Consider the following 26,426-nt stretch of genomic DNA (forward strand, 5'->3'; position numbering starts at 1 on the left):
GTGTACTTATTATATTGTATTGTCTACACATATTTTAACTGTTTGGACTGCGCTCAACAGTGAGTGGGCACAATTGCTTGAATGAAATCTACGCTATGCAGAATCTCACAAGCTGCATCAACGAATCAAGGCAACATGGTACCCTAAGACATCCCCATGACACTGGACTCCCAGTGTGCTCTCTCTTTAGGACAGAGGACAGTTTTCTGTCACCAGCAAAGTTGTGGGCCTCTAGAAGAGGTTGCACATAAACTGCTCAGCCGCCCCGAGGCTCTAATTAATACAAAACAATCTGACAAGCTGGATGCAGGATCAGCACCCAGCTTGTTTTGTTTTCGTTCGTTTTTGTTTTTCTCTTGTGAGAAGAAGCAGAGCCATGCAGCGTCCTGAGAGGAGTCGTCGACCAGCTCTCTCTTACCCGGTAAGTGGACTGTCTGCTGCGTAAATACTGAATTTATAAACTGCTGAGAGATACATGTACCACGTCTGCTCGTGGAAATAAAATAATCAAAGTGGCCCGCTGATTGACATCAGGGCCGGGCCACCATAGATGATGTGTCTTAAAGAGATATCCACGGCCACTGCCCTGTGGTGTCAGTTCCCGTACATATTGAATAATATGTAGTGGAGAGCCAGTCTCGAACACGATAGAGAACAGATATTATTTGACACTATGCACACTATCCATATGACACTCATCACATGGCATGAAAACGTTGCAGCTTGACATTGTCCATCAACCGCCAGTCATGTTGTTTGACGACTTTCACAGATCCCTGCAATACCATTGGTGCTTGGTCAATTATTTTTAATGTGGCAGTGTTGAAATATCTCTCAAATTGTTCCTTCCTTCCTACATGCGTTCCTTCCTTCCTTCCTTCCTTCCTACATGCCTGCCTTCTTTTCTCCCGTCGTCAGGTACCAACCAGAGCAGCCCAGTATGGACTACCAGATGGCCTTCACCCAGGAGGAGCTCAGTGATGGCATCGGTGATGGCATCAGTGTTCCCAGTATGGGCATCCTGCCTGGCGTGCAGGAGCGCTTCACTTTCAAGACCCTGCTGTTCCCAGAAAACTCAGAGCCATCCACTCTGTCAGGATTCAATGTCAACATCTGTGTCAGTGTCATGGGTAGGTGGACAATGGACATTGGCTAAGTCTTGAGTCAATATTCATAAATTAATTAATTCATTCATTCTTTCAAGTTTTATTTATTCTCGAACTCTGAAACTCTTTATTGCAAAGTATGAGGTTCATGGGGAACACTGTAGCTGGCTGTATAAAAGCACAGAGAGATGTCGGAACTGGAGCCGAACGGACCCGACTATTATAAGAAATATGAGGACCGTAACTATTCAAAGCCCAAGGACCCGAAATTACCGAATGCTGCCGTTATTATTAAGAGTTGTATATTATTAATAAATAAGACTTCTTTCTTACCTAAACATAGCCCGCTGGTTGGTGCTGCTGGCAGCGCCACTGGTCATTCATGTGTGATTGTAATGATCCCAGAGTAGACCAGTCAATCATTGTGGACAGTTTGTAAATAAAAACTTAAATCAAAATTTGTAATCTAATTTGTAATCTTTCTTCTTAGCCATTGCTAATGCTAAAATAATCCACCGTTAATTTATGTCGCTTTGCAGAGCATATCAAGTTCAACACGCTATGACAACTTGATTGTTTTACCAAATTTGAACCATTAACCAAAACCTTCTAACTTTTGTTGTTGTTAGTAAGTAGCACCACTACTTTCTTACTGAAGTCACAGCTGTGGCAGCCAATTGCCGGGTCCACTTGGGTATTAGTGATTACCCGAGCACCGACACATACGGGAGCCGCTCTGAACCTACCCGGGAGTCACTTCTTGTGGATGGAACCGGCTCCGGGTCGGTTCAGATCCCGGGTATTTTCGAATCTTACCCGACATCTGGCTGGAGACCAGTTAGATGTCTTCCATCCTCTCTGTTCGTGGCTCCCTGTCTCTCTACTATGTCTTGTATAAAGCCAACTAAAAGGTTTCAAGAAATAAATTATGAGATTGACTAACTGCTGTCTCTGGCCATTGTCCCTTCCAGGACTGTTGATTTTGGTATTCAGTATTATGGCCGTGCAGGGTGGCTTTGCCCCATGGAACTTGGCATGTCTCAGCATCATCTTCATTGTGTGTATGGTCATCACCTTCCTCATCTGGAGACAGCCTGAGAGCAAGACCAAGCTTTCCTTCAAGGTTTGTTTCCTCTTGAACATAATACTGTATAAATACATTATCATGTGGAATAATGTGGAATAAAAAAGCTAATACAAAATATAGGATTAACTATCATTAATAACTATTCATTATCTATTAGTTAATTATTATTAATGACTTCATTGTCCAAAAATGAACAAAATACTGCTCAGTTGGTGAGGGTTCTGATAGCCCGAGGAGGGAAAAGACTGCAGCGGCACAAACAGTCCATTGCTGGGGTGATATTTTAGCTCTGCTCAGACACCTTCTGCAATATGAGTCCTGCAGAGAGGGAAGTGTTCCCATGGTGTGGTCTGCCAAGCATATCACCCTCTGCAGGGCTCACTGGTCCCAGGAGGAACTATTCTTGTACCAAACGTTGATAGCCCACATCAGAATGCTATGAGTGCTAGCCGAGTAGAACAGATCAGCTGTGAGACAAAGCCCCGACTCCAATCATCCCCCTTTCAGACTCAGACTTAAACATGAATTAATGCAAAGTCTGTGAAGGCTTAGGGCTGTCCCACTGTCGAATCGTCAAGTGTGTGAAGGCTCTGTTTGCATTATTTTCTGAAATTCTGCAGACTTTACCTGTGGGAATTACCCACAGTTTAACAGGGTTAACATGGTACAAATGTCATTAATTTACCCAGACACTTTACATGTGGGGAAAATGCAACCTGTTTAGAATGTCAACAAACAGCATTGATATCTCTTCATTCTCAAAGAGAGATGAAATAGAAAAGATATGTGACCGTTTCTGACCAAGGCTAAGTCATTGACATTTTTTTGTTTTAGTTTTTTCGCTTCAAATTGACATTGGTTGTTCAGTTTGATCCACCAGTTTTGGAGATATGGCTTATATAGTAATGTCTTGCAGAAAACAGTGAGTTGAGAAAACAGGCTTGAATGTGTCATAAATGAGGTCTCGCCTTCAATGAGCTGTCGCATTCCTACATACCATTTTGAGCCCTTGCAGCCTCTTTCACTCAAACACTTACCAGGTGACATCAATTAAGTCTTGCAAATTGGCGCTTTCCTCTGGTTTCTGAGGTGGCATACTGCTTTGCTTAGCCTTCCTTGCCACAGTGTCTCCATGTTAATGTGCACTGTGAGGTATACTTGAAACCGCTCACCCTCTCCACTGGTGTCATTTGGTCATATGGGTGGTGTAGGTCTGCAAGTGGAAAGGGTGCTAGTCCTTATTTGTTTCTGTTTCTGTGACCTTTGACCCTTTAGGTTCCCCTGCTGCCCTTCCTTCCGGTGGTCAGTATGTTTGTCAACGTCTACCTCATGATGCAGCTGGACCGGGGCACCTGGATACGATTCGCTATCTGGATGTGCATTGGTAGGACGACTGGAGCTTTTTTTATGTGTCATCTTTGTTCACCGAAGAAAAGAATACCAGCACTCACTTTATATCCAGTAGGACTCTTGTTTTATTTAAGGTTTCCTCCAGCAGCAAACAAACAAAAATTTTGGCCCGGAGGCCTTCCTCAGCTGAGGCCTTGCGAAATCTTAAATAAAACAAGAATCCTGCTGGATATAAAGAGAGTGCTGGTATTCTTTTCTATGGACTGTCTCTACCTGAACCGTGCACCCGATACATTGAGTTACTCAACTGAGTGCTTGCGTCCTCTCTTCTCTTCAAATCTTTGTTCACTGTCTGCCATTCACAGCCATGTGAACCATGAGGTTCTACTGTACTGTCTTTACACTCTGAGCATTGAACTGACAGTTGTGTTGGTCATTAGACTTTCATCTTTAACATTTTCTCAAACTGTTCAGTTAGTTTTAAGTTATAGTGATGTAATTGTTTATAAATGTATTTGTTTTGTGTGGGATATTAAATTATAGGTTTTTCCCCCTCTTTGACCATTGTTTGTCACTGTAGACTTTACATTATACATTTTAATTAATAATTTATGTTTCTGTATGTATCTTTCTTTATTATTTTTCATTTGGAAGACACTTGGAGTGTTTTATGCCATTCTCACTTGTGTTTTTCAGGTTTCGTGATTTATTTTGGCTATGGCATTCACCATAGTGCAGAAGGCGCTTTGCGCCGCTCCTCTCCAGAGAGGGACACAGAGATGAACGGTTTCAAGCCCTCCCACAGCCACAATGGAGACGCCATGTCGCCAGAGAAGGAGGCCTTCCTCCACAATGGCGTGGAGGTGAGGTTAGAGGAAGACTGAGGTTTTTTAGGAGACCGTCTGCACGCCGTCAACTTAAACCCTTTCCTGACACCTCTACGTCACTGTCTGTCAGTATGAAATAATTTTGAACAGGACCACAACCTCCTTATGAAGAAACCTCATTTATGGGGGTGGGGGTTTCTGATAAGGTAATGGAGAAAAAGTTAAGTGAACTGAAATTCACAAACTTTGATTGTATATTGTCCCCCATTGAGTTCTGGGTAGAGTACAGAAGACTTATAGACTTATGTAGTTAATACATACACAATGATATGTTGTGAAATTGATGTCTTCCAGTATTTGCTTAGCCTCACACACTCCAACTTAGTAACTTGGCGTTACCGAGTGGGGTGGAGCTCTACGTTAGAGATATGAAGTGTAAGGCAGCCCTTTATTTTGGGCCTTGGCTTTTGTTTTGGAGAGTGGGCATCATTGTGAGGTCTGCTTTTGCCTGGTCAATGTACAGTTTATTCAAGGGCTCACTAACTGCAAACCAATAATGGTAAGATATATATATATACCCCCCCCCCCCCCTGTCTGATTTCCAGTAGGCATAATTCTGAACAGAATGTGTAATTCTGGAAATCTTGTAATCCAGTCAATACAAGCTGGCACCAAGGGCTACAACCTAAGATTTTTATGCAGAGTGTATGAAGCCTTATTAACAGTTATGTAACTGCGCCTGAAATGCTGCACCAGTAGTCCTCACTGACAAATGTTAGCTTGTGCAATATACTGCAACACTTGTCTCTCTGCCTATGATGTACTACCTTTTCTCACCACAAGAGGGCAGCAAGCTCACAGAGTTTTTCATCTGGTGTAAAAGCAATAAGATCTAGACTAGATCACCATGCATTTGTAAATCTGAATAGAATGTAGAGTGGGAGAAATGTGTGGCTGTGCTGACATGCACTTGTATGCATTGGCAAGTGTGTCAGTCAAAGGCATGAGTTTGAATCAAGATCATGAGTGTGGCAGAAATGCAGATGAGCATCTTTCTGGTATCCATGGCAAGATGTGAATCTGGATCACAGATGTTTGTTAAACAGTCAACTCTACAAACAATGGCATCTTTGAGCGGCCTCTCTCCACCCGGGCTCCTTGGAATCTTCCTACGTGGACAATTCCTCATCTTCTGTCGTACATGGTATAAAATACTGTAGGCTCAGAGTTAAACAATAAGGTCTGAAACCTACATGGGATTAGGGTCAGATAGATACATTTACTGTTTGATCAGTTTATCACAATTGCAATGTCCCTGGTTCAATTCCAGCTAGAGCTTTTTGTTGCTTGTCATCTTTCACCTCAGCTTCGAGTCTCTATACTTTACTATCTATATAAACTGCCGCGCTAGTTCAGCAACACTGATCTATGGGAATATTGGCATTGGCAATTTGGCACATATTGAACAATTCTAATATAAACAGATGATGATGAAATTACATACCATATTTCAGATTGGCGTGTTTTATAGATAAACAGTATTATGTGGATTGTGGATCATCATGTTAAAACCTAGGCGGGTGGATATAGTATTGACAGTTGATGAATGGCCATTAATGCCAGTGTAGTACTTGTAAGGATGGTCAATATTGTCACAGTGCTGGCTGCTGTGTCTTAATGCCTCTATAGCTTCTTCTCGCTGCTGTTTCTCTATAGAATGTTACTTTAAGAGATTAATGAGGATCATTTTTTTCTTAGACTTTTTTCTTTTTTTTATGAATATTATTTTTTGGCCGGGTAATGGTTCATGTTTTTCAGAACATGAATATTTTGTTTTTAGCTTTTTAATTGTGTCAGTTGTGTCGCTTGTTTTCTATGGACTCCTCTAAAACGTGCTCAACTTTTGTTTCTTGTCATGTTCTGAATCAGAAACACTTTTAGTATAATTGAATCCAAGCCTGCTAAGGCCTAATTCATACTTAGAAATACCGTCTTGCTTGCCAGACATCATCATCATAATTTTTGGTGATTAAGTATGAATTTAAGTAATTAAGTATGAATGAGGTTTTCAAATACAATATGGTTCATTGGTCTTGTGCTATACTGACAACACACAATTGTATATTTAATTTAATGTTTATATCGCAAAATATAAAAAACTGATTAGCTTAAGCCTTAAACCATTGTGATATAAATGTGCAAAAGTTTTAAAGTTTTATGACGTAAGTTAGAAGACTTTGAAGACGTATTCCAATTTCCTCAGGTCATTTCCCTACTAAAGTGAAAGTGAAATAACCTAAACCAAGGATTTTAGATTTCTTTTGAACTGTGTTCGAGAATTTATTCAAGTACTCATGAATACATTTGCCATGGTTTGTCCAAAAAGTAGCTGTGTATAATGAGCAGTATACATAATATTTTTTCTGTACATAAGATATTGTTTATATTTCTTTGCCGTAAATTATTTGTAAATTGGGAAGAAAAATGCCCTTTCTTTTCTTTCCTCTGTGCGTTATGAATAGTCATATGTCTGTGGGCTTTTGGTGCAGGGCAAAAAATGCATTTGACATATGCTACAGTTTACTAAAAGAAAGTCCTGGAACTTGTTGTGTTGCTTATGCTGTGATGTGATGAGTGCTAAAATTCTAAAACCTTGTATTCTCAGGGTAAGCTAAATCCACTGCTTTTGTCTCACCTTGCAATGTGCCCTGTGTGAAACGTATACTGTACCAGTTGAATACCTTCGTTAATAACAGATTTTCTGAAAAACACGAGTTATTTCAGTTTACCAGTATATCAGCTATGTTCATCACGAAGTGAACCATACATACATCCAAAGCATATCAATGAATATTTTAACATGCATTTGGGGGGAATAACAGCCTAATTGATGCTTTGTTGCACAATCTGTGAGCTTGTACAGTAGGTCTGCCATTTACGTCATGCAACGCGCTATCCTGCGACAAAGTATGAATCTGCCAATAGGCTATAGACAGTTTCAACATTCTGTTATTGCCGAGTTGTGTGAAGATCCATGTCAACATCCTGTCAATTGTTTACAACCTCTAAAATGTTTAAAACCCTAATAATGATATTGAAATAAATATAAATCGTATAGATATTTTTGTATACTATAGCTACTTACAGATGGTCCTCTTTAGTGTTCACTAAGATTGAAAGTTCAGATCATTTTTTATTGTTTACAGCCTGGAACCGTCTATACAACCAGTATTGTAAGAACAGGTGCTATGTTTAATAGAACTGCATATATGTTTAATAGAACTACATATCTTACAACTACACTGCTCTCCGAATGCTATATAGAATGTATGATGGAAGCATTTAAAAATTTGAGAGGCAACAGTCTGGCAACGCGAGACTATGTCACACTAACACATTAAGGACATTTTTGGAATAGGGGTAGTTCACCCAAAACCCAAAGGAGACTTTGTGCCTCCATAGAGAACCACTTTCTGGCCATCAAATTATTAGGAATGCGACAAAAACTAAAAAGATTCCATGAATTGGACAATTGGAAGTGAACTATTAACAGACATTGCTGGGTGAACCGCTCAAACTGTGACTATATATACCACTGTTAAAGTAATCTCAGTAGTGTTGACGGAAACGAATATCAAAACATTTCATTTCGTTTTTTTTCTATTTGGTTCTTTACTAGCAACTCAAGAGAGATTCCTTCAAGTAATACAGCAGTTAAATCACAATGGATCACAATGTGTTTTGTTTTTTGAATCATGACATTTTAACATTAAACTGATAAAAATGTGATGAATCAGCATATAAGTGGTACCTTAATTATACATTAATATTTACATGATTACTGAGATATGGATCAGTGCATGGATGACAGGATGGTCATTTAAGAAACACTTATGTTCTTTAAAAGGCACCTTGTTGAACCAAGAATGTGTTAAAATGTGTTGGGTTTTTAGCCTATGGCATTGGCAGCCTGTCATATATTGTATCCCATGCTCATTACCTAAATGTTGTTGAGGCCCTGATCCTTGTATGTGGGTTTCTTTCTATGTATCATTTTCTTATCTGCAGCTGTAAATAAAGCCTATAGCTTTTCAAAACCCCAGACTAAGTTTATTGCTCTAGATGAGAGGTAGGCACTCTTGGAGATCTCAGACTCGGTTGGAAATCCAACCGACCAATCAGCGTCGTTTCAACTCGATGACGTCAAACAACAGCGCCGGCGTCCAGACACAAACAAACATGGCTGCCCCCTCTGCTGTAACGTGTGATAGTATCGATCTGGCTATTGAAACGGTTTTAAAAGAAATTCCAGGAATAATGAAGTGAAACGAAATGAAAATTCAGGCTGAGTGTCAGGCTAGGCTGTTTGCGTTCTTTTCTGAGATTCTGCAGACTTTACCTTACCATGTTAACCCTGGCCAGGTGCACATCATCAGACAATCAGGTCAGTGCCGCACAATTTGAGCACAACTGTGCAGAGCTAGAAAGGGAAGTGGGGTTGGGGCCTCCACAACACAACACCGTTCGTAACACCATATTTTTAGTGTTATATTCTTTAAAGTAAAAGTAAAACTATTTTATATATATAAAACATTTTAAACAACTATTATGTGACGGACTGACGACTAGGGCTACTTGTCTTCTGTATGGGAAGCATCTAGCCTTAATATCCGACAGAGGGCGCCAATGTGTTGATAAGAAAACGCTTAGCTCTCCTGTACTCAACGCTCTTCTATCAAGTGTCTCTCGGCTGCAGCATCAGCACCGCTACGACACCTCCTCCCCTCACCTCACCTCCCCTCTCTCCTTATCCCCTCTCCTCTTTTCTCCGCATCACCTCTCACATTCCTCTCGTGCTCGGAGCGCGGCAGAGGACGTATGTGTTTCGTCCGGTGTCTTCCGTCTGGCTCCCACGCAACAGAAATCAGCCAGCCTTTAATGGTAAGTCTCAGAAACATCCTGTTGTTATGAATACCAGTCCAGCATCACTTGTTTTGTTTTTTTCTCTTACCATGAATGAGATTTGACGCACAGCATATTTGCATGATTAGTTAATTGAATTGCTCTTGTGTGCTAATAGGTGAGGCAGGTAGGCTACTACCTATAGTAGGCTACCTACCTAATGTGTTTGTTTGTTTGTTTGTTTAGGTGTAGCCAACTAGATACCTTGTGAGAGCAAATATTTGTTTTTGTTTTTTAGATAATGGAATAGGCATTAATTGTAATAAGTCATTTACAATCAATCGGAAATGTGTAACATTGAACTTGATCTCTGTCTAAGACTATCAGTACAATGTAAGGGCAGCAGGAGAAGGTTGCATAAGGTCAGAAAGTGGAGAGCAGGACATGAGCGATGAATGGAACAGTTCAGGTCCCGAGTGGGTGAAGATAATGATCAGAGAAAGATTATCTAGGCTTAAAGACTAAACCATGATCCACTATACTACAAGAGTGTTTGGCATGTTTGTAAGGTTCATCATTTTACCAAATGTGCCGAAAATTACCTTACGTTTACATTTCTGTAATAATTAATAACTAGCCACGGGGTGATAAAATACAATAAATAATAGATATCCCAATGATTGAGCTGCACAGTTTTTCCAGTTTTGCCTCCAATACTGTAAACTCTGCGTTTTGGTTTATGGAAATTGGTCTTTGCTAGGATTTTGCTAGGAAACTTGCTCCTCTTAGCGTTGCGTGCCAGATTGGTGAGCTAGTGATCCAGGTTCGATCCCAGCTCAGGGCGTTGCACTGTTTGCTGCAAAACACAACTGCAATGATTTATCTGTGTTTATATGAGCCAGAATGAGGTCTTGTGTGGCACATGGAAACTGTGAACTTCCTTGGAAGGGATTATTATTTGTATCACTGTTGAATGGCGGAGGACTTCCACATTGCATCAGTCATGAATTACATTTAGAATTCACACAATATGTCAGTGGTCAGTGTACAAAATTAAATGGAACCAAATGGATCCTTTATCATTTGTCAGAGTTGCAAACCTGTACCTTTTTAGAATCCAATGCGGGGAGTGTAGTGTTGAGTTTCACTTTAGTAGTGGTCACATACATGAAGACTTCAGTTCCCAGGTTTTTCCATTACTTCTCCAAACCGCTGCAGGGTAGTTGAACCAATAACTTCTCAAGCTCTCCAGGCTCTCGCTTTCTCTCTCTCTCTCGCCCCATCCCTCTCTCTCTTCTCCGTCTATTGAAGCTATGCTCATTTATTGTCCTTATTTTACATTTGCTGGGAGAGATGAGGGAGAGATGGGAGGTGATATGGCAGAGGACAGAAGAGGGCAGCGTAGTGGGGAGTAAAGATGGGTGGAGGTGGTGGATCAGATGAAGTAGAAACGATCGCTGTTTCTCCCACACTCAGCTGTCTGGTTTTGATTGATTGGTGTCTGATGTTGAGGCTGTCCTTGACGATGTGGAGGACTTCTCTTTGCTCATGTCGTGATGAATGTGGTAAATTTGTCCATGCACGTGTGTGTGTGTGTGTGTGTGTGTGTGTGTGTGTGTGCTTGCAGAATAATGTGGGAACAGAATGTGAGAACAGAATATTGTGAGATATTTGCTTACTTTTACTTCTATTAGGGGCTCCTGCATTTATTTTTCCTTTCAGCATTGCCATTGCTGTCTGATCCCAGATTGGTTGATAGGATACACTTACGGTATGTTTCTCGGTAATTTAGGGATCTAAATGAGGGTCATGAAATGTTCAGACAAGGGTGTGTAATGTATGAAGAAAGAGCAAATCTAATTGTGGAATGTTCTGTTATACATTGATTGTGCATTGTGCTCAACAAAAATGTTTGGCCCCAGTTCAGGAACAGTTGGAAACCAGTTACATGTTCCATCCTGTAATCTGTGCTTCAGCTTTGACCTTCCACTTCTGATTCTTGGCAATTACATACTCACACATAGACATAGGCCTATAATTGTGCTGTTTTACAATTATGCGCTGATGTGTGAAACCGCTAAAGTATGCAGGCATAGCTGCTTGGTCCAGCAGAGTGGCATTGACCATGAGTTATGCTAATGAAGGGTTAGCATGAGAGAGCCGAGTGTGTTGGACTTAGAGTGTGTGTGTGTGTGTGTGTGTGTGTGCGCGCGTGTGCGTGTGTGTGTGTCAAGTCCCCTAGAGTTAGTGTCGAAGTGTCCTTGTTGAGCAACACTCTGAACCCTAATTGTTCCCGATGTGCAGGTTGGTGCCTTGCATGGTTTCCACTGCCACCATGGCCCATCAGTGTATGAATGTGTGTGTGAATGGGTGGGTGAATGTAATGCACAATCTGAATCTATGTAAAGTGCTTTGAATAAAACACTATATAAATGGTAAATGCATTTACTATTTGCATCCACGCAGGTTTGACATTGGAGGATTGTTGCCAACCAACCTTCAAGGTCATTTATTTAGCACAGCTCAGAGAGTAAAGGAGAAAGGCAGGGAATCAAGGGAGGAGGGAATAGAAAAGGGAAGTAGGGAATCCCTCTTGAACTGTACACTATATAAACTGAATACAGTACACAGACAGAGTCAATGAGGGACATTTCTGTGTAAAAATAAATCACTTGTATTCTCCATGTGGTACTTTCTCCCCATGCAGGTGTAAAATGCTTACACGCAGTAAAAGAATATGAGCCTCCTCCTTGTGCTCCTGAGTCCTTCACCTTCACCTTCATACACCCCTGTCTCCTTTGGTCTCTCTCTCTCTCTCTCTCTCTCTCTCTCTCTCTCTCTCTCTCTCTCTCTCTCTCTCTTCACTAGACAAAAGTATACCGTAATCTGCAGCTGTAATGCATGTAGCTACAGGGGCGTGTGTGTGTGTGTGTGTGTGAGACAGACAATCATTGTATTGTCCAGTGGTTTTTGATAGTTGATTATCTGTAAGTAATTTCATTTTACTAGACATAGTTATCTTTCTCAGTAAGAGTATGCAATTTACACACACACACACACACACACACACACACACACACACACACACACACAAGCACACACATGGCACACGCCTCCTTTGTTTGGGAGGTACTGTAAGAATTGTGAGAATGCCGTATAGCTCCTCCCCTGCAGTCATATGCAGAACATCTGAGACCAAACACAGAGTCAGAGACCCTCACTGGATAGAGTCGTCCCCCCCCACACACACACAGACACTCCGTATGTCACCATGAAAGCTGTAGTGTGTGTGTGTGACTGTGTGTGTGTGTGTGTGTGTGTGTGTGTGTGTGTGTGCGTGCGTGCGTGTGTGCGCTGATCTATGTGTTTTCATAAATTTTATCCTAGGAGAGTTTGACCTCTGTTATCGCATTCATTTGTCAGCCAGTATTACAATGGGATGCACCATCAGTCTTCACTGCAAGATAAGTTCAGTTCAAATGTGACGTTTTGTAGTTTTGACTTTCGTACAGCTGTACATTGAGTTAGACCTCAGGAAATTGGGGAGTGTTGCTGTCATGTGTGTACCTTGACACGTAGACTCACTTGTTTTATGTGCACATCCAGAAAACTGTGTTTTATGGCCGTAAACACCACGATGATCTCCTCCTTATAGATGTATGTATTCATATACAAAATTATTGTTGTTCTATAACTTCTAATACTGTTTCTGATTTCATTGTTTTAGTCAGCAAGCATTCCTTGGGTCTGTTTCATTCACCAGTTCTCATCAATCGTGAGAATATAGGCTATAGCTAGCTATAGCTACAGGTTATTTAGTCTTGATTCTTCCAGGCTTCTATTTTGGGGAATTAATTGTTTGCACACACCAAACGAGAGTCATCTGTCACAAGACATGAGCAGCCTGTGTGAATTCCTAAAGAAGGTGGTATTCATGTTTAATTTCCCTGAGGGGACCCTTCCTGCGCACACAGACGCACAAACACACACCATCACTGCATATCAAAAAGTCCCTTCCATATGCTAAACGTCCATCTCGTCACTTTTTCCCTCCAGAGACCAAAATGTTGCCTCCTGGGAGATACTGGCCTCGAAGTGAGAATCCCAAACACTTTTCTTTTAGCATGTGGTGCAGTAACATCACTGAACCATTAGCTGATGGGACCATAGACATTGAGCATGAACAAAGGACCGCAACGCAACAGAACATTATAGAGCATTATGCACATTCAGGCAATGCTAGACTCATTTAGACAGATAATCAAAATAGTCTTTCTATGGATGTCTCCTCACCTTTCCAATACCCATCTCTCTCCCTATGTTTCTCACCTCTCTCTGAACCCATGCCAGCTCTTCCCACCCCCATACCCCAAGGCACTGCCTTTTGCAGATAACACATGCACACGCATACTTACGCATAACGCAGATAACTAGCTTCTCCTGTCCTTTCTGCTCCCCTCTGCCATGAATCAGTTTTGTCTACTACCTCTTTCCTTCTGATTCAAGGATTCATTCTGACTCTCATTTACATCTTCTTTGTCTGGCTTCCCGTACCTCACCAGTTGTGTGTGTCTGTGCCTACCGTGCATGCACAGTTTGCACACACTTCCATGTGGTCTGCACAAAGAACTACTACAGTGTATAGTAATACCCACAATGGCATTCTTCTTTGTCTGGAACAGCTCGGCTTTAGCTGTGATATAAGAGATTTTCCTCTCCTCGCCTCGCCTTGCCAAGCCTTGCCGCGCCTCTGCTGTGTCTTTGTCCCCATTGTACCTCATTTTGTCAGCCGGCCCTGAAACAGTTAACCGTGTTCCCTGCGACAGGAGTGAGGGTGGGTGGTGGGTGGAGGGGCGCATGCTGCTAATAACAATGCAGTGTGCTACCAGCACACCGTAATGGATGGACACCCTTTCTCTTGTACAACTCCGTCATTAGCTCCTCCCCCATGAGTAGTACACGGTTTAATTCCAGACACACAGACAGACAGACAGACAGACAGGCCCTGCCTTATGTTTCTCTCCGTGACCTGTACAAGTCTACTGTGCATGGACACCACACCATTGAGTTTTTACTGACAGACTCTCATAGCCACTGCTTCTTCTTCCCTGCAGTTATAATTTACCTTCCCTACGGTTATAATTCACTCCCTATACCATCCATCAAACTCATATCTCTCTCTCTCTCTCTCTCTCTCTCTCTCTCCCTCCATGTAACAAATCAATCAGGACCAGCGTCACACCTCTGTTTTTGCGGCAGTGCAATGTCACCGGGCAAGCTCACAATGTGTCTCAATGCAACGTGTTTCGAGCTTGTAGATCTGCTATTTTCAGCATACGGACGGTATGTGGTCTGCATACCATCAGTGTACTGTATGTGTGTAAGCATGGTAATGTTCATCTTATACCCCAGATTATGCTTTGTGTGTTATAAATCATCAGAAGCCAGACAGACACCCTCCCCACCCAGATGTTTCCTCCACCCCATCGCACATAAACATATCCACATTCCTGTGGGTGTGTTTCTTTACTATTGCAATTCACTGCAAACACAGACATAAAAACAAAGCACCATGATTTAACCTTTAGGAATACAATAGCTCCCGAGATGAGGTCAAAAGCAGCATTGGGCTTGACTTTGAAGTCATAATGTGCGAGAATGACCCACACCAGTGCGTGCATGAGCATGTGCGTGCACGTGAGGCAGTTCCTTTGTCCCTGCAGTTACTGCAGTGTAGCCAATAGTATTTTCGTGTGTGTGTGTGTGTGTGTGCATGCGTGTATGCATGCGTGTATAAATGTACACGTGCGTGCACATTTATATGCATGCATGTCAGGTATTTTTTATCACATGGCACCACACACACACGAGAGTGCATTATTATTATTAGCTCCTAATGAATGTCTTTATCGCCATATTGTGTTTCTCAGAGCATTTCAGCGCTCCCTGTGAGCATTAAAGTAATGGCAGGAAGATCATCATCTTTTATTGAAGTTGATGTGATTGTCACATTCAGTGGAGGATGACCTGTCCCATGCTGCAATTATCTGACCTGAGACCTGTAAAAATCCTGTTAGAGTTCCCTCCACAGTTCAGCATGAATCCCCTGGGATGGAATGCAATTAATGTCCAACACTGTGTGTGTGTGTGTGTGTGTGTGTGTGTGTGTGTGTGTGTGTGTGTGTGTGTGTGTGTGTGTGTGTGTGTGTGTGTGTGTGTGTGTGTGCGTGTGTGCGCGTGTGTGTGATACAGCTTTAATGTAGTGATGCAAAACATTTACTATGGCATATTAGGTGTGTGTGTCACATTTGTGTGTGGAGAGAAAGAAAATGGCTTGGCTCTAGTAGATATGGGCCTAGTCTGAACTATAAGCCCAAAAGATGATAGGATTGATGACCTCGCCCCGTGCTCTCATTAACTCTGTGTTGCCAAGGTGAACAAAGGGAAAATGACTCCAGAGACAATAAGGGAGAAAGAGCTATGAAAGAATGTTCAGAGAGAGGAGAGGATTATTTTGTCCCATGGGAATTATTCACAGCGAGAGTATATGTTTGTGTAGAATAGGCCATTTTATGATTTAAAGCAGTGATTCTTCTCATGCATTAGGCCACACTGCCGTGGATCCCTATTTGATTAGATTAAAAAAAAAACATCTTTGGGACCCCAATCTACACAGTAAAAGTGTCAGACCAGAACGTTCCATTTATAAACCTATAAGGGTCCATTTGGTTCCTAACCGATCATTTTAGTGGGGAACCTCCTGGAACCCCGTCAAGGACAACTGGTTGGAGTTCCTATAAAAGCTGAATTTGTTGAGCGGCTTCAGTGTTTTGTTGTGAAGCCTTCTTTGAGGGATGGCCTCATAACTAAGAGACTGGGAGCGTTTTGTGGATACATCCCATTTCTGCCACATTTTGCTGTGAGATGATAATTGTGAACGCAGTGAGCACTTAATGAGACCTAGCAGATCATGTCTGTCTGTGTGTCTGTCCGTCTGTCCCGCTATCCAAATATGGAGTGTGTTGCATCAGCAATCACTCAGCTCCATATACACTTACAGTATGGGCACAAAAGGGGCCAGGTCCACTCAGCTCCATATATGGGCACAAAAGGGGCCAGGTCCACATATACAGTAACAGCGGGACAGACACACAGACAGACAGACAGACAGACATGATCTGCAGGGTCTCAGCTGTGTTCGCTTCCCGCGTTTGCGCGTCTTACTGGTCCTTTTAGCGTGCATATCAGGTTATAACCTGTTTCACACGCACGCATGTGCGCACACCAGTGCACATACTCTACACACATTGACATGCACGCACTTGGACGCACACGGCACGCATGCTTGCATCATACCCCCCCCCCCCCCCCACACAGACACACATACATTTGAATCAAGTGTTGAATCGTCGGTTACAATATGCTATTTAAAGGTAGCCTATAATTGTTTCCATTGTGAAATGAATCTGATGCAGCGTTTGAATGCTTGTGTTGTGTTTTCTTTGTGGACTGTGAGCTGGGAGGAGGAGAGACGAGGCCAAGCCTGGCTTACTGTCATTTCTCAATAGACGTTTCATTCCACCTCTAAGCTTCATCCTGCTTGCCGGGTCGGCACATTCTGAGTATGTGAATAAAAATACCAAATACAAGGAGAAAGGAATTCCGCCCTGCTTTTGATAAAGACAGACAGACAGATGCATGCACACACACACACACACACACACACACACACACACACACACACACACACACACACACACACACACACACACACACACACACACACACACACACACACACGCACGCACGTGCGCACAGGGGGGGCACACCATGGGTTATTTTGGAACGTGTTAACGCACTGAATAAATTAGCACCATCAAGGTGGGTAGCTGCTGTTCTGTAACACATGGTCACAATTCTCTCACACACACACACACACACACACACACACACACACTAGTTCTACGAAAGCATACAAAGAGCCTGATGTTATTCAAGATTAATTGCGGCCACACTACACACGCACAGTCTTATATCGCCAGGATCACCGCAAATGAATGTAAAGCCTGCTGTAAATCTAATTATGTCATGTGCCACACTGGAAAGCCATTAATCATTGTTTCTCTCACACACACAGACACACACACACACACACACACACACACACATAGAGACACACACACACACACACACACACATACGCACTGCTCTGTGTGTGCTCGCCTATCGCTTTGTTCTCCATGCTGTCGCTGCGTCCTGGAATGCATCGGTTTGTAAGTGTACTCAAAGTGAAGGTGTTTGAGAAACGGAAGCAGGAGCGAGAGCAGGTGTGAGAAACAGAGGATGGAGAGAGATGAGTGAAAGAGTCGTGCAGGGGGATGGATGGAGAGAGTGGTGAGAGAAGAAGAGAGAAACAGAAAAGGTGAAAGAGAGATGGAAAGCGGACAGTAAAAGTAAAAGAATGAGGAAAAGATGGAGGACAAAGAAAAGAGAGAAGGGAGAGGGGGGGGGTGGGGGGGGTATTCCCTTGGGACTACAGGCTATAAAACCTGTCTGCTCTCCAGTGGGGGAGGAAAGGGATAAAGCAAAGTGCCAGAGACAAATGGTTCCTGTAATAACCACATGTGCTGCTGAACTGACAACAAAAGGAGACGCGTAAGGCGTGTGTGTCGGCTTCACTTGCATGTTCGGTAATGTACCGTATATGTGCGTCCGTGTGTTCATAAGTGTACAGTACCGTATATGTGCGTCCGTGTGTTCATAAGTGTACAGTACCGTATATGTGCGTCCGTGTGTTCATAAGTGTACAGTACCGTATATGTGCGTCCGTGTGTTCATAAGTGTACAGTACCGTATATGTGCGTTCGTGTGTTCATAAGTGTACAGTACCGTATATGTGCGTCCGTGTGTTCATAAGTGTACAGTACCGTATATGTGCGTTCGTGTGTTCATAAGTGTACAGTACCGTATATGTGCGTTCGTGTGTTCATAAGTGTACATAATAATTCCGTACTCTTCTTTCCAACTGTCTATGTCGTGCATACAGAAGGTGTTCTCAACCAACGCGGCACAAAAATGAACGAGACACTCGGTGCAATCAGTGTAGAGCGCTCTCCAAGCAGTTTTGTGGAAGTCTGTGGAAGTGCACCAAGCACTTTAACGGCATAATTCCTATTCAGAATCCCGCACACGCACGCACACCACCTCCATCCACTGCTGCAACCACAAGCCCCTCCCACATCCACATTGTGATGCTCTGCCATCACCATGGAAACCCTGGGGGGGTGCACATCGACCACTATCGAACCAGAGTATCGATAGTGGAACGTTGTCAAGGGTGGTCTTCAGATGTGGGTATTTACTGGGAATAATGACAGATGCTTATTGCACAGTGCACAGACCAGAAGATTGCTGTAAATCGTCTACCTCGTTTTATTACAGCTCGTGAGGTGTGCATTTCTCTAATGGATAATGCAATGTTGGTCCTCATTCATGAAGTGTCTTTAACGAACATCTCCAAGAACATACCGGTAGTGGCATTAATCATTATTTTTCTATTGGATGGATGGGTGGATGGATGGACTTAAAATAATGAACTTTATTTTTGAGGGGCGCTAGCACTTCATATGTCCAGCTTTTGGTGTATGTGCACAGACTTTGTCCTACAGCCTACTGTGTACTCACTTCACACGGGTGTGATTTATTTTCAGCACTGTGTGAGTATAAACTGAAAAATATATAAGCGATCCAACCAACAATAAGACAATCAATGGGGCAATAAAACAAAACAAAATCTACAAATCTTCTACAAAAAAAGCTATTTTATAGAAATGTCAATCGATAGATGAAATAAGAGTACCGGTAGTAACATACAGGGATTAAGAATCATGTCTACTGCAACGTTAGTCCAATTCAGTATTTTTGCCGTCAGATTTGCTCAGAATTCTCCATTCATTGCCAAAATTCCAATTTGCTCAGACACAAAAAATAATAATAGCCGATTTACTCGTCTACATATGATGTAAATTATCCATTCATTGTCAATGGGAAGTTAACAAAATAGTGAAAATACAGATTTGCTCGTCTACAGACGTAAATTCTCCATTCATGTGACATTCAATGACAATGACATTTAATGTTTGTGTTGGGACAAAAATCTACACTATAGCTGAATATAGGAGGGGCTAGCGCCCCTCAAAAACTATTACTGTATTTTATTACACGGTTTGGTTGAATGCTTGATTTTGATTGGTCAATCGCCGAATTCAGCAACTTCGGCATCAGAATTTGGTCTGAGCGAGGGACTGCATGCAGGGCAGAGTTGAGCACTGTATTATGAATAATTCACGTTCCGGGGTGCGGAGTGGAAATCTGACACTCAAGAGCGTTTCCTCTGGAAACATGGTCTTTTCAGTGGTTTACAATAGATGGCAATCTTTGCCAACGTATGAATAACTAGGCTGCTAGGAGACAGAAATGAATCCGAAATGAAAATCTCACCTGAATCTTGGATTCTTTTAACATTTCGCATTCTTGGTCAAAACAAGATATATTCAACAGGCCATAACTAAAGAACTGATGATTGTGTTTACAAAATGCATTTCTTGGGTGAAAGAAAATATGACCGTCCACCCCTCCAGACAGCCTTTGTTCACATTGCGGGTCCTGTGGGTCGACAAAAATATTGGCGATGGCGGAATACTAAATTAATACCTGGCAATGTGTTAAATACTTATGCTTTTGGTATGTGACTATAATGCAGATACATGCACAAAACCATGGACATTTGAAGGAATTTATGAATCTGGGAGGTAAAAGGGGACGATGCATGGTCAACCTACTAAGTAAATCTCCCCCCTGGTTCCATCTCCTGGTTGACGTTCTGCCTGCACAAGGGACAGGTCTGCATGTTGGCCAGCCATGTGTCCACACACCCACGGTGGTAGGCATGGGAGCAGGGCAGGATCCAAAGCTTGTCTCTGTCCTTGTACTCTCCGAGGCAGATGGAGCACACATCGTACGGTTCTCCTGTCCGGTAATCGTGGAATAATAGTCTCTTCGGCAGGTCCCTTTTTCTCCGGGCCCGGCGGCGACGGTCCACCAACAGCTCCCTAAAAACCCTAACCCAAAACCCTAACCCTAACCCTAACCCTAACCCTAACCCTAACCCAGTGAAGATGAACGTGATGAGGTAGAATCCCAACACAAAGAGAGATCTTAACCCTAACTCTGTTGGGATTATCCCTAGCCCGAATAGGTTTTGGATTATGGTTAACCCTAACCCTAACCATAACAGGGTTCGCGTTAAGTCGTCTGGCGTGAGGACAACATACCCGCCCTTGTCATGAGTATAGTTCTGTTTCAGAGAGTTGGCAGTCTCATCGGTCACAAACACAGACGGGATGCGTATGTTTATCCATTTCATATCACCAGAGATGATTAAGCCACTGGACGCAGAGCTCACATTGTGAACAATGGCGGCCTTGTACCCGGCATTCTGAGCATTGAGGACTTTGATATAAAAGTTGCAGTCAGCGCTATTGATGAGGGCAATGAAGCTGGTGGAGGGGGGTGGGGCAATGGGCTCGCATGCATTCTCTGGCTGTGCACCAATGAGGAAGCCCTTAAGCCCATCTCTGGGCAGAAGGTCGCTGAAAAGCACGGGAATATCGTCAAAGTTCCTACTTATGTTGTCGAACGAGTAAGCGGAAATATCTGCCTCTACAGACAATAGCAGGTTGAGAACAGCAAGGTACAGCACAATAACAATGGAGTTCTGCGTGGACAAGGGCATTGCTATGAAGCGCATTCTGTTAAGCACACTCCTCACACATTTATACCAACATTCCAACCAACATTCGTCCAAAACTCTCTTAAGTGTGTGCGTGTCTGTCTCTCTGTCTCCGATTATATATTCTATATATCTTTTCTATCCCTGTATGGCTATCCTTAATGGCGTCAATATGACGTCACAGTACTGAGTCTGACATCATAGGGTTTGAATTGAACCCTGAATTGCATGTGTTCCCAACAAGAACAATGTGTTCAGCCTATACTGTAAATGCAGTAAATACTGCCCGCTTTTAGAAAGCAATGACCCGGGAAACAATAAGATTAATACCGGAGAACTTGCCAGTTTACCAAGTCGCCGCAGCGAATATTCTTTATCAATGTCTTCATCGTTATACTAACATACTGTCTTCATCAGTGTAGTATGTCAAACTCACAGATAATGATAAAAAGGTGAGTATGATAAGTAGGCCTACCATTTCAGAATATTGTTTACTAATGAATTACATTGTTTCGGTACTTTGGTGTATACATTTTTAGCATTCCTACTTTCTCTAGTGTTAACTTTAAACAACTATCCTCTCTCTCTCTCTCTCTCTCTCTCAATTCAATGCAATTTAAATGAAGGTGAAGTAAAACTAAAATGCACTAAATCGCGGCGAGTTGGTAAACTGGTGAGTTATCCGGATACTGACAAGATGGCCGAGCCCGTCCGCTTGCAGTTCAAATTTATCTCTAATCTTTCCCAGATTGTGCCTCATGTCAAAACAAGCTTTATTCAACCGCTCATAACCAAAGAACCGACGATCGCGGCCACAAAATGTCTTCTCCGGGTGAAATAAACATTTAACATTATATATGTATGGAATGTAGGTATGTATCCAAATTGTATATTGGAGTCTAGTTGAATTCATATTTTTAGATATAGATTTTTGTAGGGTAAATTTTGTTTTTCTTTGAGGACTTCCAAGAGCCAGATTGAAATTGTCAAAGGGCCCTGGGACCGTTTGTTGCCCATGTGTGACGTGATCTAGGGGCATGATTTTGATATCAGACTTTGGTTCCCCTTAGCTGTCTCTTTCTTATTTTCTCTAAATGTTTCCCTCTCTCTCCTCACATGTACACACAAACACACACATACACACACAGCCATGCATGCATTTGCGTGCACGAACACGCACGCACACACGCACACACACAATGATTCCTGCTCTGGTTGAGACGAAGCAGGTAACTACAGTACAGTGAGGGGGATTGAGGACCAAGACTCTTCATTTATGCTCCTTTCAACCATAACTCATCCCTCTATCTTAGATTGCGTCTATCCCTCCGTTCAAAGAAAGTGTTTGTCATCAATCGTCTTTTCCCTCTCTGTCCCTCTGTCTCTCTCTACCATTAATCCTCAGGTTGTTAAGTCTTGCTCAAAGTGAGCCAGGAGAAAGACAGTGGTTTTATAGGTTACAAAAGAGAACAGTATTTATTACATATAGGCATTATGTTGCCGTCTCATCTCTCCTTATCCACAGAGATGAGAGGAACCTTCACTGGATGGGATTGGGATCAGAGTCTGTTGATTTTCTCTTCCCTCCCCATGTTTTTATCGCTTCATTCATCCATCCATACATGCATGCCTTCATCCCTCATCTATCTCTTCAGCTGCTGAATTTGCTGTGTTTGTTTGTGTGTGTGTGTGTGTGTGTGTGCGTGTGTGTGTGTGCAGTTTTCCTCATTTCTTCAGAAATGTGTGAAACACGTGATGGTGCGTTAAAACTCATTAGCATGCAGCAGGCCTGCACAGTCCCTCTCCCGTTCCAATGTTGACCTTTCTCCACCGTTGACTAAGGCAGGGGTCGGGGGGATCTTAGTGGGGAGCCTTAGCGGATTCCCAGAGATATGGCATCGTCATGACAACGGAACGAGGGCTGCTGCATCTCTCCTGTTTTGAGCTCTGCTGAGTTCCCAGGGGAGCTGCCCAGACAGGATTCCCTACCATATGTAATGTTGATATAATTGCAACTGTAGGTCGCTGTTTAATATGAAAACTTGCATCTCCCGTCAGTCAGTCACGCCTCGTGACACGCTCCATATATGGCCAATACAGAATTCATTCCCTATGTTGAACTTGACAATCAAACCCTTAGATCTCCATATGGAGCTGACCTGTTCTGACATTCCATTATGTTGACCTGACCTCATCAAACCCCTAGATCTCCACAAGGCAAGGCAGAGCGCCGGCCACCAACTCTACATATGAGCTCACGCTAACTCCTGCTGCTTAACTGTGCCATACCACGTGGCTCAGCGGTCCAGGCACCTTGGCCGGTAGCCCGAGCCTGACAGTGTGCAGCGGGTTCGACTCCCGATCCCAACGGCCTTTACTGCATGTCACTCCCCCATCTCCATTTCCTGTCAGCCTACTGTCTGTCTCTCTTTAAAAATATAAAATAAAGGTGGAAGCCGCAAAAAACAAACTGTGCCATACCACATAAAAATTGTAAACGCGATCTTCTGTTCTTTAGTTATCGGCAATCTGGGCAAAGAATTCCGAGATAACATTGAAGCGAATGGGGTGACAAATGTTGGGATGACGTCTTCTCTCGAAAGCATTATTCATAACGTTGGCAAAGAGCGCCCTCAAGCTTTTGATTTGAGATAACGTAGATCTCCGCCAGTGGCAGTCAATGTGAACTAATCTTGTACAGTATGTGGGTCCTCCTTGGCACAAAATATTTGTTGATGATTTCAGATATTTATTATAATATATTATTATATTTATATTTGGAGGTCCTTGACAAGTTTGAGAACCACTGATATACTGTACAGCAGACAGAGAACCACTGATATACTGTACAGCAGACAGAGCACAAAACATGCGCCTATGGATCCTCGCTACTGTTGGTTGCCCTCTGTCTGGCTACAGTTCAATACTTTGTTTCAGCCTGGGATCTATTTTGGCTTTAAGATTGGTTATGTGATGTCAGCCTTAGTGTTTGATTAGCTGTGTCTGGCTGGGACAGGTTCAGCTCCAGTGACCAGGCTCAGCTCTCTCTCTCTCTCTCTCTCTCTCTCTCTCTCTCTCTCTCTCTCTCTCAGCATCCCAGGACTGCTGTCATCAGCAGAAACCCTGGTGCTACATCAATGCAGCAACCAATGTGCCACCGCGTGTGCATGCTCAATTCTCCCTGCCTCTCTCCCTTACCACGTCTGTCTGTCTGTCTGTCTGTCTGTCTGTCTGTCTGTCTGTCTGTCTGTCTGTCTGTCTGTCTGTCTGTCTGTCTGTCTGTCTGTCTGTCTGTCTGTCTGTCTGTGTGTGTGTGTGTGTGTGTGTGTGTGTGTGTGTGTGTGTGTGTGTGTCTATCTGTCGGTCTTTCTCTCTTTGTCTCTCGCTCCATTCAAATTTCAGTTTCCTCTCGTGTTCTCTAATGAGGTAATTACAGCAGTGTGTGCCAGTGTGGTTGGTAAATATTGGCTGTGTGTGTGCAGACAGAGGCTATAAGTGCAGATCATGAACAATTAGTGCCTTTGACTCTTTGTCAATCTCTGTGCTGTTTCACATGTCCAATTCAGTAGATTGTCAGTACATTGTCAGAAACAGAACATTGTCAGTGAGAAAGGGGACATTTGCCAAGGTGTCATATGTTAAATGGAGTTATTTTTTGCCTCAAGAAAATTCACTGTAAGGCACGGCAGAGGCTACAATTTAGGCATTCAGCAGACGCTCTTAATCCAGAGTGAGTTACAGTAAGCAAGAACAAAAGAGAAAAGTCACCAAGAATCATACATAAGCTAAGAACATAACAGTGGAATATCTATACAATGAAACTATGCCTATACACTATAGGGTGCTATGTCTACGTTACATAAGTTGAGCCTTTGCATACGCCTAGGTCGTTGTGGCTAGGGCAAGTGCTACGGGGTTACGGGGCTACAATAATTAATTCATTAATAGCTGGCTATAAGTGCTAATTGTGTTTCCCAAAGGTCAAATTAGCCTTCGTGATTTTGGGGATAAACAATTACCTCATGAACATATTTATACAATTAGTGTAGTATCACTTATTTGCCGATATCTCATTTGGCTGACCAGTTAAAACACTTTTAAACTTTATTTATTTGGCTTTGTAGGGAAGAAGTAGTTTGTGTGGTGTGGTGGTGAGTCGAATTATAGAGTCCAGGGAAGGCTAATTGGAGCATTGGCCACACTAATTATCCATTATCAGGTGTTGTTGATATAAGGAGCGCTAACCCTCCTGTAGTGAGAACATCTGTCAATGGATTTGTTTCCCTTGAGCCAGCATTTCTACACCTCCCACACACATGCTGTAAGACAAGGAGAAGGAGCTACTATTGATGACCTCCCACACTCTTTGCTCCGTGTCACATACATACCTTGCACCTTTTCTTCTGTTTATTATGAAAATTATAATTATATAACTTCTGATCAGATGATGAAAACTAATAATACAATATGCTATCTAAATGTTGCCTTGAATGTGCACTGTCGTACCGGCGCACATACAAACAGCCACACATAATGACGCACTCTGCTGCTTTTTTAAACATGTTGGTATACATATTCTTACGCATCCAAAAGTGACTGGAAAATGAAAGTTTATTCTCATTTTATCCCAGTGATTTGGGCTCGATTCTCTTGCGGATGTAAGCTCATTACAAAATACTTCTCACCGTCTCCTTCCTTCCTCTCTACGTGCACTACGTCGCCCATCCCTGGGGTGATTCTTTCCTCTCACCAGTCACCACAGAGCATTCTGCATGCAGGCTCACATATCCTCTTAGTCGCCACAGAGCATTCTGCATGCAGGCTCACATATCCTCTTAGTCGCCACAGAGCATTCTGCATGCAGGCTCACATCTCCTCTTAGTCGCCACAGAGCATTCTGCATGCAGGCTCACATCTCCTCTTCTCTCTCAACATATCTCCTCTGAGTCCTCTTCTTTTGCACAAACATCATCCATCTTCATCTGGTAATTGCGCGCCCCACTCTTGCTGGTTATGACATGGAACATTATTGCTCCCCCAGTCTACCCGGATATACCTGACACATGGCGTACCACAGTTAGGTTCATTATGATATAGTTTAATTCTAAAGGTAATTGATCTAGTGCACACTGGGTGAGGTTGTATTGCTGTGCATTCAAAACAAATAACAAAGGTTTTCAGGGGAAAGATCAGGCTCCTCTGCTTTCAACTATGGACACCTAGGTGAAGTTTGTGGATTAATTTGTCTTGTTACTGAGCATTCAGAGTTGGTCTTGAATAGTTGGACAGACACAAATAGACACAAACTGCAAAGTGGCTACAGTACATCTTAGTGGCTATATCTTGCGCCACCCCTTACCCCT

General features: G+C 42.7%; 1 protein-coding gene across 3 annotated transcripts in view; it reads left to right on the forward strand.

The window, feature by feature from the left end:
* The window catches only part of slc7a1a (solute carrier family 7 member 1a), a 36,097-nt gene extending 28,591 nt beyond the window's left edge, over positions 1 to 7,506 (forward strand). For all 3 annotated transcript variants that reach the window (XM_080779747.1, XM_080779749.1, XM_080779748.1), the window contains exons 10-13: positions 919 to 1,130; positions 2,078 to 2,229; positions 3,469 to 3,577; positions 4,240 to 7,506. In XM_080779747.1, coding sequence (XP_080635873.1) covers positions 919 to 1,130; positions 2,078 to 2,229; positions 3,469 to 3,577; positions 4,240 to 4,427 — 661 coding nt within the window. In that variant the 3' untranslated portion in view covers positions 4,428 to 7,506. The remainder of the gene's footprint in view (positions 1 to 918; positions 1,131 to 2,077; positions 2,230 to 3,468; positions 3,578 to 4,239) is intronic.
* Positions 7,507 to 26,426: the final 18,920 nt, after the last annotated feature.

Source organism: Protomyctophum bolini, assembly GCF_963924005.1.
Source record: "Protomyctophum bolini genome assembly, chromosome: 13".
NCBI lineage: Eukaryota > Metazoa > Chordata > Actinopteri > Myctophiformes > Myctophidae > Protomyctophum > Protomyctophum bolini.